This window comes from Monodelphis domestica, chromosome 2, assembly GCF_027887165.1.
Source record: "Monodelphis domestica isolate mMonDom1 chromosome 2, mMonDom1.pri, whole genome shotgun sequence".
Lineage (NCBI taxonomy): Eukaryota > Metazoa > Chordata > Mammalia > Didelphimorphia > Didelphidae > Monodelphis > Monodelphis domestica.
This window is the reverse complement of record NC_077228.1, coordinates 176,975,535-176,991,514: the sequence shown is the minus strand read 5'-3', so window position 1 is coordinate 176,991,514 and position 15,980 is coordinate 176,975,535. Positions and strand designations below refer to the sequence as shown.

At 32.9% G+C, this 15,980-nt stretch overlaps 1 protein-coding gene across 1 annotated transcript in view; it reads left to right on the top strand.

Moving 5' to 3' along the window:
- APPBP2 (amyloid beta precursor protein binding protein 2) overlaps nt 1-15,980 on the top strand; it is a 52,264-nt gene that overhangs the window by 21,206 nt on the left and 15,078 nt on the right. The window contains exons 2-4 of the mRNA XM_003340197.4: nt 6,645-6,733; nt 7,530-7,681; nt 9,236-9,359. Coding sequence (XP_003340245.1) covers nt 6,645-6,733; nt 7,530-7,681; nt 9,236-9,359 — 365 coding nt within the window. The remainder of the gene's footprint in view (nt 1-6,644; nt 6,734-7,529; nt 7,682-9,235; nt 9,360-15,980) is intronic.

Below are 15,980 nucleotides of genomic sequence, written 5' to 3'. Positions count from 1 at the left end.
CATGTTAGTATTTGTAAACAGTAGGAAAGGAACTAACAGATGACTTTGGTTAATGATGGGAATTACCTTCTGGAGAAGGAAAGGTGTGAAATTGAAGGTATACTAGTTAAATTTGTTAAAAAGAAAGTGCCACCTTATCAGATAACCTAATCAACTTGTACAGAGACTGTACCAAGAAAAAGATAGTTGGGGATGGTGTCAGAGTGATTTGAAATGAAGAAGGGAGAGGAAAGAGCTTGCTGAGAATAAAGCTTTTTTTTTTTTTTTAATGGACATATGAGGTAAGAACCTCAGCAAAGGTGAGAAGAAGGGTGATATGATAGAATTGAGGCTTGGAACAGTCAGTGGTTAATGGAAAGGGAGATTACCTTACTGCATTGTGGGCCTGCTTGAAATTACCTAGCATATGTTTGTAGTGAATCCAGTCTATTCTGCAGCAAGTTGAGGAAGAAAGGGAGAGGAATTGTGGGAGTCATACACTGTTGTGATTTAACAAGGGAGGCAGAATAGGACAAGGGAACAAAGGAGCCTAGAGAATAGAATTGAACTGATTCCCCAAATTGTTTAAATGATAGTGGCAAATAACAAGAAAACAATCATCACTTGTTTCTACTACCTCTGACTACCATCTTATTTCTCTGTTTATGTGATAGTTTTCAAATAAGAGTCTATATTTGTTTTACCCATTTTTTCCTGTTCTCTTAACAGTGGTTTTCTTAGAATCCTCTTTCTTTGGCTTCTATGACACTGCTATTCTGGTCCTGTCTCAGTGATTGCTTCTTCTGCTATAATAACTCTTCATTCCATCCTTTAACTGCATTTTTAGGCTCAAATCTAGTGTTCTTGTCCTCTCTATGTACTGTCATTAATGCTGATAACTGCCAAATCTTGTTTTTATCTGCTTGTCTAGTCATGAAATTAAAGTTAAAAATATCTAAAACTAAGCTTCTCTTCCTTTCCCTTTCTTCCCCATCTCTCATGTCTTAAAAGACAGGCTCCTCTACCTAATTTCTTTGCCTTTTTGATAGTAATGCTACCATTCTTTCATGACCCCAGTGTAGAAGTTGGTCCTCATTCTTTTTAATTCTCTTCAGGCATCCTATAAGTTCATTCACTAAAGAAGTTCTCTTCATTCTTATTTTGAATATTGTCTCTTATACATTCCTTTTATTCCATATCCTAGGCTTTGTGCCTGAATTACTTTAATTTTCCCTTTGGCCTCTGCCCTCTTCAATTTTTCTGCAAGCCAAAGCCACATTTAATCTCCCTAAAAGATTGCTTTTTCTGTCATTTCTGTTCAAGAACCTTTAGTGATGTTTAACTGCACAATAATTATTAAGTCCATACCTTTCTTCGCCATTGTACACAGAGATTGATACTCTGTGGTACAATCGAACGTAATAGACATAGTGTCAATGCAATATCCTTGAACAATCTGCAGGTATCTAGAAGAAAAAACACTACCCACAAGCAGAGGACAAATGGTGGGAGTAAAAACAACGAGGAAAGGCAACTGCTTGACTACAGGGGTTGAGGGGATATAATTGAGGAGAGACTCTAAATGAACACCCTAATGCAAATACCAACAACATGGAAATGGGTTCAGATCAAGGACACATGTAATACCCAGAAGAATCATGTGCTGGCTATGGGAGGAGAGGGGGAGGGAAAAAATGATCTTTGTTTCTAATGAATAATGTTTGAAAATGACCTAATAAAATAATATTTAAAAGAAAAAAATATATATATATATTCTATGACAGTAAAAATACAATGGAACTTCTCCCTTGCTTTTATAATATACTTTTGTTAGTATCATCTAAAGTAGCAATAGCTCTTGTGTTTCATATTGTACTTTATTTCTTCATTTTGTAAAATGAGAGAATTGAATCAGATTACGTCTGAAAAGCAATCCAGCTCCTAGAGTTCTATTTACTTGTAGCCCAAGTTTTAGTTAACATCAGCCAATCAACCAACATTTATTAAAACCCCTTTGATGTGACAGACACTTGGGATTTTTATATTTTTCAGAGTTTTCGTGTCTAAAACCTTTCTCAACTCTATGGTTGTCTAGTAATAAGACTCTCTAAACTTAACTTGGAATCTTTGAGAAAGCACAGAGGGGTACATCTATGCCTTAATGTAGCATTAAAGTAGAAGTTCTTTTGGTAGCCTGATTAAATTTAACTTGTGCAGAAGTCAAATTAGCATATCATACTCTTTGGTATTACTCACCATTTGTTCTAGTTTTTGAGAGGATCTAATATTTGAAATGCATGAATAGCTACAGTGATTTTCAAAGAATAATTTAAAAGGTGATTCTTATTTTACAGAAATTTATTTATACTTTAGAATACCTTATTATGTATATGTTTGATGTTCTTATGAACAGTTACAGTTAAAAAAATTATTCAAAACATCATGGTATCTAAATTTAGGCCAAACTGGTGATGGTAAAATTGATAAGACTCAATCAATGGCAGTCACAGTTTTTCCACTGTAGCAGTAGATCAGTTTTGAAAAGGAAACATGGAGTAAGATTTTAAAAATAAAACATGTTGATACAAGCTAGATCTTTCTACCCTTTGAAGACCAAATTACTAAGAATTTGGCATCTAGAATAAAGAATAACTTGATAAAGATATGAAAGGAATATTTCAAGTTTGCATATAATGAAAATCAGTTAATTATATTACTATAGTGTAACACATGTGACTGATACTAATATCTATAGAATTATCAGAAAAAAGAGTATTTAAAGATAAATAAACCATTTGAAGGCCTTAATTTTTGTATTGCTGGTCAAGTTGATTTCTGATTAAACATTTTGCTGGAAAAAATGCTCTGCGTTTAAGCATGTCTGTAAGGTGCCATCCCATAGCAGCTTTTCCCCTACACTGAATTCTAATAGCATCTAAAAATCTATTTGCAATATAGAAATTATTATCTTTTTATTCGTTTTTGGTTGTTTTATATATCTATTTTATCTATCTGTCCTGAGCAGTAGTTCTCAGTCTTTGTATGTTTGTGTGTCATGCACCCTTCCAACAAACTTATAGATTTTTTAGAATAATATTTTTAAATGATTAAAATAAAATATATTTAAATTCAGTTATACACACTCTCAAGTTCACTGACTCCAGGTTAAAATCCCTCTGTTTTAAATTGTTGTTATGGAATTTGGAGGTAAGCTATGATACCAACATCTCAGCCACAGCTTGTCCAAAGTGGAATAACCATAAAATGATGAAATCCTTCTTCCTGCATCTACCCCCATGTCAAACATAACAGCAAGATTATGTGTGTAAAACTCAAACTTGTTAAATAAAGCAGGAACTATTTCTGGTATTATCTTTCTATGTATAGTATCTGTCCCGTAGGCGTTTTAATTAAATGCTTATTTAGTACAATTTTTACCTCCATTCATCTGGAACTTATTTTTGGAGTGTAGGTATGGTGACTACTGTCTTTGATGGTGAAAAAAATTTTTCCATCCTGATTGTTTTTAGTTGAATTGTTCATTTGCATTTGGTAAATAGAAGCTATAAAAGCATATAAAAATTTTGGTAGATATTTTCCATTTTCCAGAATATTTTATTGTACTTTGTAAATATTATCCCTAAAGGGCACAGGCTCATTTCTTATTTTAGTACTTTCTGTGGTCCATTTGTAATATTAATGCTATATAGAATCTTATTTTTAAAATCTGAAGCATTAGAACTACAGAGCTTTTTTGTAACAATTTTAGAATACATTTATAAAGGAGAGCTATATGATTAAATGTTTATTTTCACAATGTAGAATGTAGTTTTAAAAAAAGAAGTTAAGCTGGCAAATGGAACGACTAAAGTGTAATAGGTTTTGATTATCTTAGTTTGTGTGAAAACATTTTTGGAAATACATATCTTTTGACTGGGGTGGCAACTTCTTCCAAGTTTTGTTGCCTGATTCTAAAAGCTATTGTTTCCTGTTCATTAAAGAGTTCCTATTAAAGATGGAAAAGCCTAAATTCAAAAGCAGTATGTTGGTTGTGAATGCCTAAGATTGTGTGAAGGCAAAGTGCAGTTACACAATATGTTTTCATAACTATGATCCCAAAGAAATTCTGAGCTCTGATTATATGCTGATGAGTCTTTTTGCTGAGAAACTAGCATTTTTATCTATTACATCCCTTGTTTTCAGTGGTTGATTTGAGTCTCCTGTCTTAAACAAGAAATGTTTGATTTACAGTAGAAAACAGGTTGGAACATCTAGGTGACTCAATGGATAGAAAGCCAGGCCTAGAGTCAGGAGGTCCTAGGTTCAAATATGGCCTCAAACACTTAGCTATGTGAGTATGGGCAAGTCCCAACCCCCACTTCTTAGCCTTTCCGCTTTTCTGCCTTGGAAAAAATTGAAGGTAAAGATTTTAAAAATAAAACAAATTAAATATATGGCCTTGGTCTTGGCATCCTGATTATTTTTAGTCTAATTGTTTACTTGTATTTGGTAAATAAGAGAAGTGTGACTTGGGATAGACCTGTCAATATCAGCACATTAAAATAATTTAGTTCCTTGGAAGGAAAATTTTGAGATTTATAGTAATGTTGGCTCTTTAAAATGTTTATATTCTTGTGTTTTAAGTTACTGATTCCATTAATACTAATGAAAGAATGTAAACAGCCAGATTTGAACACTGATTGAATAAATGGGGTTGGTAAGAGTGAGAAACCAAGGTTAACTCTGAGATTACAAACCTGGGAAGCTGGGTGAGTGGTGGTACCTTCTACAGAAACAGGGAAATTTGAAAGAGGGATGAATTTGGGTTTAAGTTTCAGATGAGACAGAAGCCACATTTCATAGTTGAAGACTATCTTCTAAGGCATGGAGCATTCTAAATCTACAACTCATTAACTGATTTCAAAAGTAGTATGTAGATACAGTTTTGTATTACAACATATTTTTATTAGAGACTTGATGGGCTCACAGAAAAAGTATACTCTGTTCCTGAATGTGACTGTAGGAGAGCAAGTATCCTAACTGTATGGAAGCTATTATTGTAACATTGTAAGGTGGATATTTTCACATACCAGCTGATCTTTCTCATATTAGCCATAACTACAAATTTCCTCATAGATTACATACTGTATGTATATCTTGCATGTGTGGGTTTTTGTTGTTTTTTTTAATTTGTTTTTTGCATATTATCTCTCCCCTTCAACTGTAGATTCCTTAAATGAAGGGACCATGTTTTTGTCCTTAGTATCCCCAGCTTTTAGGACAATGCTTGGCATGTCATAGGCGTTGAATAAAGGCTTTTAAAGTAATTGAATTTCTTCCTATCTTAGACTTCAGCTCCCCTGTATTTAAAGATGCAGACAACTTCTAATCCTATCAGGTTTCAAGGCTAGGCATCTTCATCATGCATAACAGATAGCTGACTACTTTCCTGGAAGTTGTAGCAGTAATTAATGTTATTTCATATGTTACTCTTTCTTTACTCATTTTCTTTTTTGTAGAACAAGTTGACAGCTGAGTCAACTGACTCAATTACTGCTTGTAGGGCCAGGCCAGTCAGTTTGGGGGCATGAAGGCATTTGCAAATGCCTGGGTAGATTTCCCCAGATGCCAAAATAATAAGTGAAAGTTAAAATTATTTTAGTCCTATAGTGTATGTGGCTACATTTTATGGTGTAACCAGACTGACTTTCTTTTCTTCACATATGACACCCCATCTCTTTCGAAGTTTCATGCCTTTGGACTAAACATCCATTCTTCATATACTATTTTCTCTCCTTAACTCTGCTTTATAAAATCCCTTACTTCCTTCAAGCATCACTATAAGAAATCTTTCCTGATTCTTCCAACCATTGAGGTCTTCCTCCTCTTATTACTTTTTAATTATCTTTTAAAACAGCATTTATTTTGTTTATGCTGCCCAAAGCAGAATATAAGCACCTAGAGAACAGGAATTACCTCACTAGATATTTAATAAATATTTACTGATTACTTGAAAAGAATGCAGTACATTGTAGACCCAATATAGTACTTCTCTGATAAAGATCATTTGTTTTTTAAAGTATTTGATGATTTCTTGCTTATGTTGTTTCTTTTCACTAAATAAAATATTAGGATGAAAGTAAAGCCCTGGAATGAGGTTCTCAGTGATCATAGAATATTTTCATTTTTATATATAATTCAAGAAACATTTGTCATTAAAATGCTACTTAAAAGGAATGACCTTGGTTATTTAATCAAAAATAATTTTATTATAATTATATATACATAATATAATTCCAGTTGGAATTTGACAAAGAAATGATCCTCTTCCTAGTTGTAAAAAGTTCCTTAGAATGAATCTGGCTACTTTTGTATTTAAACATTTGTATTCATTACTTTAACTGTACCATCTTTGTTTCTATTTATAGTCTATATTCTAGAAAAAGATGAGGAAATATAGTAAAAAAAATTAGGAAAGACAGAAATAAATAATGGAAGAAGGGATTGGAGGAAGGATAGGAAGGCTACCTAACTCACACAAAAAGTACTTTGCAAAAAAACTAATGCTAGCACATTTCTACAATGTAACTGTTATTTGACTATGTAACCAATACAGGCTTTTAATAATGGAAGGAGAAAATACGTTTTTATTTTATTTATTTCAGCTTTACCAACAAGGCCGTTTATGTCAGCTGGGTAGCGAATTTTGTGAATTAGAAGTTTTTGCTAAAGTGTTGAGAGCTTTAGACAAAAGGTGAGTATTTGAAATATTTCCTAAATACAGTTATTTGTGTTCCATATTATATTATTCTATTCTAGATAATATATTATATAGAACACTAAGCATGGATTATAAATTTTAAAAAATTTAGTATCAAAACTTAAATTAGAGAAACAAATGTTCTTTTTTTTTTCCCAAGCAACCACTTCAATAGTATATTCTATATGATATATTTTAATGAGAAGTCATTCCAGGATAGTGTTTTTTCTTGGGAAATCTTTCCAGGATACAAAATATTTAATAGTTACTATAAATTATTTTTAGAATCAGTTAATTTGATCATTTCTTTGGACATGTTTCAAATTCAAGTTCCTAGAATACTCAATTAATATTATTGAGTAAAATTATTCATCTTATTGTTGAAAGCAGAACCCTTACCTTTCTTTTTTATTATAAATGTTTTGATTTTTTTGATTGCAGGCATTTCCATTGATACTGTTATTATCATCTCTATATAATCTTTGCTGATTTCATAAAAGTACATATTGAATTGTGTGAATAGAGTCTCTAGTTTGACTTAATCCATATGGTACATATTCAAAACCAAGTTGTCATTTTAAACTGATTCTTCTCAAGTTAATCTTGTGATATTACTGTATTCTATTTACAGCTATATGTGTTGAAATGAATTTATACTTTTTAAAGTAGCAACTTATTTTTGCTCAAAACTTTTAAAAAACAAAAAGCATTATTTTTAAAAATCATGCCAGTATCTTCCAAAATAATTAAGACATGATATTTTAATTGAATGCCTTTTCCCCCTTTTTAGACATTTGCTTCATCACTGTTTCCAGGCTTTGATGGATCATGGTGTGAAAGTTGCTTCTGTCTTGGCCTACTCATTCAGTAGACGGTGCTCTTATATAGCAGAGTCAGATGCTACAGTGAAAGAAAAAGCAATCCAGATTGGCTTTGTTTTAGGTAAATAATAGGAAAAATAGAACAATGTGTATTATATAATGCTCTTGTAAATCAGAATCAGACTTGTCAAACTTTACAAAATTCTCCACAGTCTTTCCAACTTCCCAGTATATTCCAGCATGTTAATAAGAGTGCTATGTAGTTATGTAGCACTTTGTGGTTACAAAGCATCTTGCATACTCTATTTAAGCAGCTAAGTGAAATAGTGGATAGACATTGGACTTAGAGTTAGGAAAACCCAAGTTCAATTCCAACCTCAGACATTCAGTAGTTGTGTGATCCTTGACAAGTTACTTTAACTTTTTCCTCAAATTCCAAATCTGTAAAATGAGAATAATAGCATTATATATCTTCCAGGGTTGTTATAAGGATAAAATGTGATAATATTTGCAGACTTAAGTCTTTAAGTTATTAGTCCCATTTTACAGGTAATTGAGTAGCAGAGCTAGGATGTAAACCTCATGTCCTTTGACTATCAAATTCAATTTTTTTTCATTCTACCTTGGCATTTACGTAACATTTTCACATGACTTACACAAATCCATGTACAATATTCTATTGGGGACAATTATCTTATCTCAATAATTGTTATTGCTACCAATCATTCCTTGATGATTTTCTTTCCCAGTCACCTTTTATCTCAAATTTTATACCAGAAACATATGGCAGACATGAATACACAGATGCTTGGAAACCTTTCATTGTGTAGGTTGCAAAAGTATAAAATAGACTATGTTTTCTAGGCTTTAATATTTGCTAAAAGATATTTAAACATTGAATGTTGTAGAGGAATTTCATATAAAGAGTGTTACTTATCACTTATTTGAAGATATATAAAATAAAGCATGTTCAAATACAGTTGTGTTATTTTGCCAGTTTTTAAATCAGTGTTATTTAACTCATTTTGGGTCTAGGATGATGTTGCTAAAATTGCGGATTTTAATTCTCAAGGACATTATAGCCAGGTTTTAGTGGCACTGTGAAAGAGTAGGGAAATACCAAGACTTGAATCCTAACTATACTGTTTACTACTACCTCTATGACCTTGGACCAATCACTTGAACTCTCTGATCCTTAACCTCATTAGTTAAATTAGAGTATTGAACTAGATGTAGATGCTTTCTGAAATCCTTTTCAAGTCTAAATCCATTGAACTAGAGATGAAAAGCTGCAAGCACCTAAATAAATTGTGTGGTTCACAATACCTTTTTCCTTCTCAGTCTTTATTTCACCTTTACCATGAATTTATTTGAAGTACTTTTTCCTCCTTATGAAAGGCCTCAAGAATTTGCAGGATTAAAATGTTACCTAATTACCTAGTTAGTGATACATAATTATCTAGAAAATGTAGATTTCTTAGTACTGGGTAACCAGTATCCTTAAGTCCTTTTAATTATAAAATTATTTCCTATTTTCTTATTATTTAAATTCCAAATTATTTTAGAATTGATATAAAACATCCCATTTTCCATGTCATTAATTTGTTTCATAGAATGTGGGAAATAAGTAATTTTGGAATTATCTGAAAATAGTTTGGTTTTCTTATTTTTTTAGGTGGCTTTCTCTCAGATGCAGGTTGGTACAGTGATGCAGAGAAAGTTTTCCTGTCCTGCCTTCAGTTGTGTACTCTACATGATGAGATGCTTCATTGGTTTCGTGCAGTAGAATGTTGTGTGAGGTAGGTTTAACTCTCTTGCAGTAGCTGTATTGGTGTCAAAGAATTAGCATTAAAGTCTGCAGTGTGGTTTGAGTACATCCATGTCCTTGTTGACAAATATAATACTGTTGTGATATCTGTATTATATATTTTTGCTGCCCTGCCCCAAAATACATTTAACTTACAGCAAAAGTTTGAGGGGGGTTATATTATTTTTATAGCGTTCTTTTAATTTGAGATAGGCATGAGTCACTAGGAAGCTCAGAAATTTTAGCACACACTTTATTGGGAAGAGAAGAGGTAATACTAATTTTAGTCTTCATATGTAGGTTTCTGTTTTCTTTTACCACAATTTAGCCATTTTGTCCCCACAGATGTAGTGACTCCAAACAAATTCAGGAGTTTGTCAGTCAGTATTTTATTAAGTGCCTAATTTATGCCAGGCACTGGGAATCTAGAAAAAGACTAAACCAAAAAAAAAAATCTGCCCCTAAGGTTAGCTGACAGTCTAATAGGGGAAAACAACACACAAAAGAAAAATGATGTGGCAGATTTGGAGGGGTAAAATATCCAACATGATGGAGAAATTTAAAAGAAGTACAGATGTTAAGAAATAAGATGTCTGATTCTGGCCTTCTTCTTAAATAGAGGATTTTCAAATTCATTCATTATAAGGGTAGAAGGTTGTAATGACATATGAGTAGCAAGGCTGATTTGATCTTATAGGATGATGAGATTTCCCAGTGATACCCTCTGGTTATTTTATTTATTTTTTTTTTACTGTATTCTGTTCTTTTAATATGTCTAGATAATAACTTTTCTTTATCTATAAAGTGATGGGTCTGGATGATTTGACTTCTATGGCCCCCTTGCAGCTATAAATCCCATAATATTCTTTTGGTATAACTTTTTTGATATTTTTCTCTTGCTTCTGCTTGAACTTCAGTTCTGTTCAAATTTTATTTATCTTTTTGTTTTCTTAGAATTTGAAGCAACTTTATTTTTGGTGGAGATTTAAATTTTCTTAGGTGAGGGGCAGCTTTTTAAAAGCCAACACCTATTGTGTTCTCTCAGTCCACTTTCTATTGATAGGTTTTCTAAACCATCCAAAACATCTGTTTATTTTTTACTTACTGAAGACTTTCAGAGTCACAACCTTTATAAATAACATATTCCACTGTTTTTCACCCACCTACTGTTATATATGAAGAATCTAAATTGAATCTTTCTAGTCACCCTCTAACTCCCTTCTATAAAACCCCCATTATAATGAATAGATCTTTATAGATAATTTTCTAAACCTTTAATAACTTTTCTTGTTGTTCAGACACTATAATGAAAAATTTATCCGCATTTTAAAAATGTGATGATCTAAACAGGACATACTTTTAAAATAAAGGCCTGAGGCTTCTAGGTGGTTCAGCTGATAAAGACAGGATGTCCTGGGTTCAAATATGGCCTCAAGCACTTTCTCACTGTGACCCTGGGCAAGTCACTTAACCCCAATTGCCTGGGCCTTACTAGTCTTGTTTTGGAACCAATACTTAATATTGAGTTTAAGACAGAAGATAAGGGTTTTAAAAAACAAAACAAAACTACCTTTTGTGTGAAAGAATATTACAAAAGTGAGGCCAAGATACATCATTCCCCTTCATTTATATAGATACTCTGTCTTGTAATGATTCTTTTCTCTAAGTCTTTCCCTACCTCTCTGTATTCATCATATTCATTATTTCTTTTTTTTTTTTTAATCCTTACCTTCCATCTTAGAATCAATATTGTGTATTAGTTCTAAGGCAGAAGAGTGGTAAGGGCTAGGCAATGGGGGTCAAATGACTTGCCCAGGGTCACACAGCTAGGAAGTTTCTGAGGCCGGATTTGAACCTTAGACTCCCATCTCTAGGCCTGACCCTCAGTCTACTGAGCTACCTGGCTACCCCATATTCATTATTTCTTACTGCACATTCCTGTACCACTATATGTTTAGTCATTCCCCAACTGATGGGCATCTATTTTCTTTCCAGTTCCTTATTCCTTCAAAAATTGCTGCTATAGATATTTTGGTGTGTATGGAGCCTTTCTTTTTGTCACTGACCTCCAGGCCATGGTGGATCAGAAGGTATATTGGACATTTTAGCCACTGTTTGCATATTTCCAAATTGCTTTCCCCAATGGTTGTACACAGATCCAGCAACAATTTGAATAGTGTACTGTTTTTGTACAATTTCTCTAGCAGGGATTTTTTCTGATTTGCTTTTTCTGAAACCATATAACTTGCTGTGTAATATTTCATATTCAAGTGATAGCATGCAGATTGTCTCTAATTTTATCCTATTTAATGATATTCATCTAACCATCACAATATTGCACAAAGAGCACCAGATGTGAAGGACTTAGATTCCAGATCAGCTCTGCTATTATTTATTTTTTATGTCCTTGAGCAAATCACTTAATCCCTCCATTTCTTCATACATAAAACAGAGAAATTGTATTAGATGATCTCCAAGGTCTCTTCTAGCTTTAAATGTATGAAGTTATTTCCCCCTTCAAATGTGGAATAAAGAGCATTTGTTTCTTAAAAAGTTTTAATTTCTGTGCTTTACCACACATTTTTAATGTAATTCTGATATTATCTGCTATTTTCTTAAATATTCCAGTGTATCACTTCCCTACAGTTTAACCTGAAAACTACAACAAAATACAGATTTCAAGGGAACACAAATAAGAGAGAGTTTGTTATTTTGGCTGTGCGGTCAAGATTTATAATTTCGTAGTTTAAGTCCACTTTGAAAAGGGATATTCCTATGACTATTGTACGAAAAATAGGCCCATCATGATGAGAAGTGTTAGGTACAAAGAATTATTTGATTGTAGTAATGAGGGAAGAAAGAAGAGATTTAGTATATTGGGAATTTAACACAAAAGTGATTAGGCCACTGGAATGGGGGTTGTGAGGTGGCAGCTAAAATGTCATAGGTGAGTAGGCCTAAAATTTGAGCTTTTGAGTTTAAAAATAGAAAGTGAGGAATTTGAAATCCTTCCCAAAAGTTAGCAGTGGGCTGGCAATGTACTCTTATATGGTTTTGTCAGAAAAATTAAACCCTTCAAATTCAATAGTGAGCCAAAACCTAAAGATTCAACTTGAGTTAGGCTCCAGAGGTAGTATGTTTTATGAGCTAAGCCCCAAGTTTCAAATGTTAACATCTTGGTGACAGATTCATTTTTAAACTACTATGACAAGTAGTTAGCCTACAAATTGTATCAGGATATAAAAAAGCCCTTCTTCAATGTAGTATTCAGGTCTCACTTGGGGAAATACATAGCTGAGGGCAAAGGAAAGACCAGGGAAGTTATACAGCAAGAGATATAGACAGATAATTCAGTAACTTATGTAGCAATTTAAGATTTACTAAGTTATTTCCTTATTTAAAAAAAAAAAAGATAAACTTGTGTACTTCTCTCTTTTTTTCTTTTTGGATGGTGGAGAGACAACTGACCAGATTAAAATGTTTTGACTAGTCAATAAATTAATTTAAAAGAAATACTATCTCTTTCGAATTTCAGTCATTATTGATACTAGTACAACAAGTAAGTTATCTATCAATTGTACTTCTTTCTTGCTGTATAAGCTAGCTTGCCATTTATTCCAGTAAAACATTTCAACTTCTCCTATGTAATTTTTTTGTACATTTAGTACATTTTCATTTCAGGCTGCTTGTACTTATACCTCTCAACAAATAGTGGTACATGAATGTGATAGAGCATTTCTGTGGGATAAGAAACAGTAGGAAGAATACAAGGATATTTGAAGACTGAATGAAAACAATATATATAAAGGCAACAGGGTCAACAGAAAGAATATTTTAAAAGATGCTGTAGAATTACAATGATTAAGCTTGTTCGGAAAATGAGATGAAAATGTACTCCTCTTCTATGCAGAGGTGGGGTACTGTCGATGTGGAACCCTATATATACTGATGATTTCATCAAAGTACAGAATTCCTTGTCAGGAATTTCCTCCCCCAATGTAAAATCATCATTTTCTCTTCAGTATGGGTTACCAGGGGCACTGAGAATGGGCTAAGATTCTATAGCTAGTATAGCTAGTATATGGCAGAGACAGTACTCAAAATGAAAAACAAAACAAATAGGCACATACTTGATAAGTTTAAATCTTCATGTAATGCCTTACAGAAGTCACTCTGACTAAGAAGTTAATGGTCCAAACCCCTGAATTCATTCTTTCAGTATTTTTCCTCATTTTAGCAACATTATTTATGTTTCAGATGGACTGTATAATATGTTTAATTTTTAACCACAACCAAACTCAGGCACAGGTTTGTAAACTAGTGTAGTTGTAGAATTAAGGTTATGAAAAGTCTCCTAAAGTAATTAAATCTGCCTTTTTTCCTTTTGCATTTTTAATTAATCACTTATCTCATTTTTTTTTACCTGAATACGTACCTTCCTCATCATCTATCCCATGATTATTTCCTTGTAGCAAATATTTTTTAAAAAGTGATGGGAGAAAAATTTTTTTTTTCTGCACAACCTACCCACATAAATTGTCATGTCTATGTTGAATACTGTTAAGATTAAAATTATCTGGAGACTATATCTTAATTTATAATTATTTATTAAATAATAAAAAGGAATCCTGAGAAAGAAAAAGCATCATCCACATGTGGCGGGCTGTTCCATTCTCAAGCCTTCTCACCTAGCCTCCTTCTCTCTGAGGTTCCAAGGCCAAAAATATCTACTTCCTTTCTAAAGTCTCATGTATGTTGCTTGTGACTTCACTTTTCTGAGCCCCTCTGATTGCAAGGCTCCAACTTCACTTTGGGCAAGAGGCAGGTCTTATGGATGCCAGGGAATCTTGAGGTTTCAAGCATCCCTATGCATGTCTGTTCATGTCCTTCACTGTTTTGATTACATTACTACTATATAGAGGGTGGGGCAGGTTATAGCTTAATCCAGTCTGGATCAATCCAGTCCAACCAAACTTAGTGTCAAAACCATCCCTTTAAAATCCAAGGCTGATCTTAGAGTACCAAGAAAAAGAAAAGAGGTACAGACTAGTGTTAAATTTTCACAATACAAATTTTTTTTCTTTGTAAAAGAAGCCAGCTATATTAATATCCAAGGAGCTAAGTGACAGATCTCACATACACAGAATATTTGTAATGGCATTCACTTATATGGTGTTAATATGTGCCGGGCATTCTGAGCAGTTTACAGATATAATCTCATTTGATCCTCATCAAAAATAAGTGCTATTATCATCCCCATTTTACAGATGAGGAAACTGAGGCAGACAGAGGTTAGATGACTTGCCTGAGGTCTCATAGCTAATAAGTATCTATGGCTGAATTTGAACTTAGACCTTCCTGACTCCCAGGCCCAAAACTAAAGTGAAGTGGCTACTTCTAGCAAGGTACCTGTGGGGAAAGGGAGGATTAGTTAATGGCTAAACATACTATGGCACATGAATGTAATGGAATCTTACTCTGCTATATGACATTCTGTACAAATGCAATATGAATAGGAATAAGTAGAAACAAGAACATTAGACATGATGACTTCAGAAGTGTAAATGGAAAGGGGAAAAACAACAGAATAGCCAAAACTGAATGCTACAAAATTATAATATTCAAGTATGGCCCCAAAGAGGAGATATGAGAAGGTACTTGTTCCTGCTTCTTTGCAGAGGTGGAATCTGTGTGGGGAAACTTTTTACCTAATGTCACATTTTTTTCAGTGTATTTATTTTACCCAAGCTATATATATTCTTTTTTTTTTTTTAAAGACATTCTCATTCTTTCAGTTGTGGAAAATTCTGAGTTGGATTCTCTGACCTTTTTAAAAATGTTTTCTTTGAAATCCACTTTGTATTAACTGAGCCCTGACAAACAGCTCGACCATATTAATCTTTAATTTCTTCATATATGTATCAAGGAAAGTAATGCTTACACTATACAGTTCATAGTGTTGTTATAAGTTTCACAGTTACAGATCTAGAAGAAGGGACCTCAGAGACCAGCAAAGGTGTTAAATCCATATGAGGCTCACAAAATTCCTGAGTCTCAGGTGTAAACAGAATAAAATATAATTGGAGAATGTTTAACAAAATAAAAATACAATAATATACCATAGATAATATTAATTTAGAGTTTTCTAAGTCTATATTCGGCTGTTTCTATTTGAATTTGATACTACTGGACTACATGTTAGCTGCTATTATTTATTATTCCCTAGAAAAGCTTATTATATATCTAGGCCTATTTTAACTATAGTTTATTAACAAGAGTCCAACAGAAGTATCTAGGGAGGCTTCTGGACTACACCTTGGTATAAAACAACCTCCAATACTAGCCCAGGTTTTAGTTTTATGCATTTTTCCCTTAAGGTTTTGATTTAAGAACATTTATATGGTTTAGGGTTTTTTTTTTTTTGCTTTACATTTGCATTTAATAAAAACTTAGCAGCCCATCCATGCATTGCTGTTTGAGGCCAGACAATACCTTTCAATAACATTATCCTTTAGTCTCCCATAGAGACTGAACATACCACAGAAAGAGGAACTGTCTTTAGAATTATGGACATTGTGTTCTATGCTGCATTAAAATAGGCTCTCTATTAATG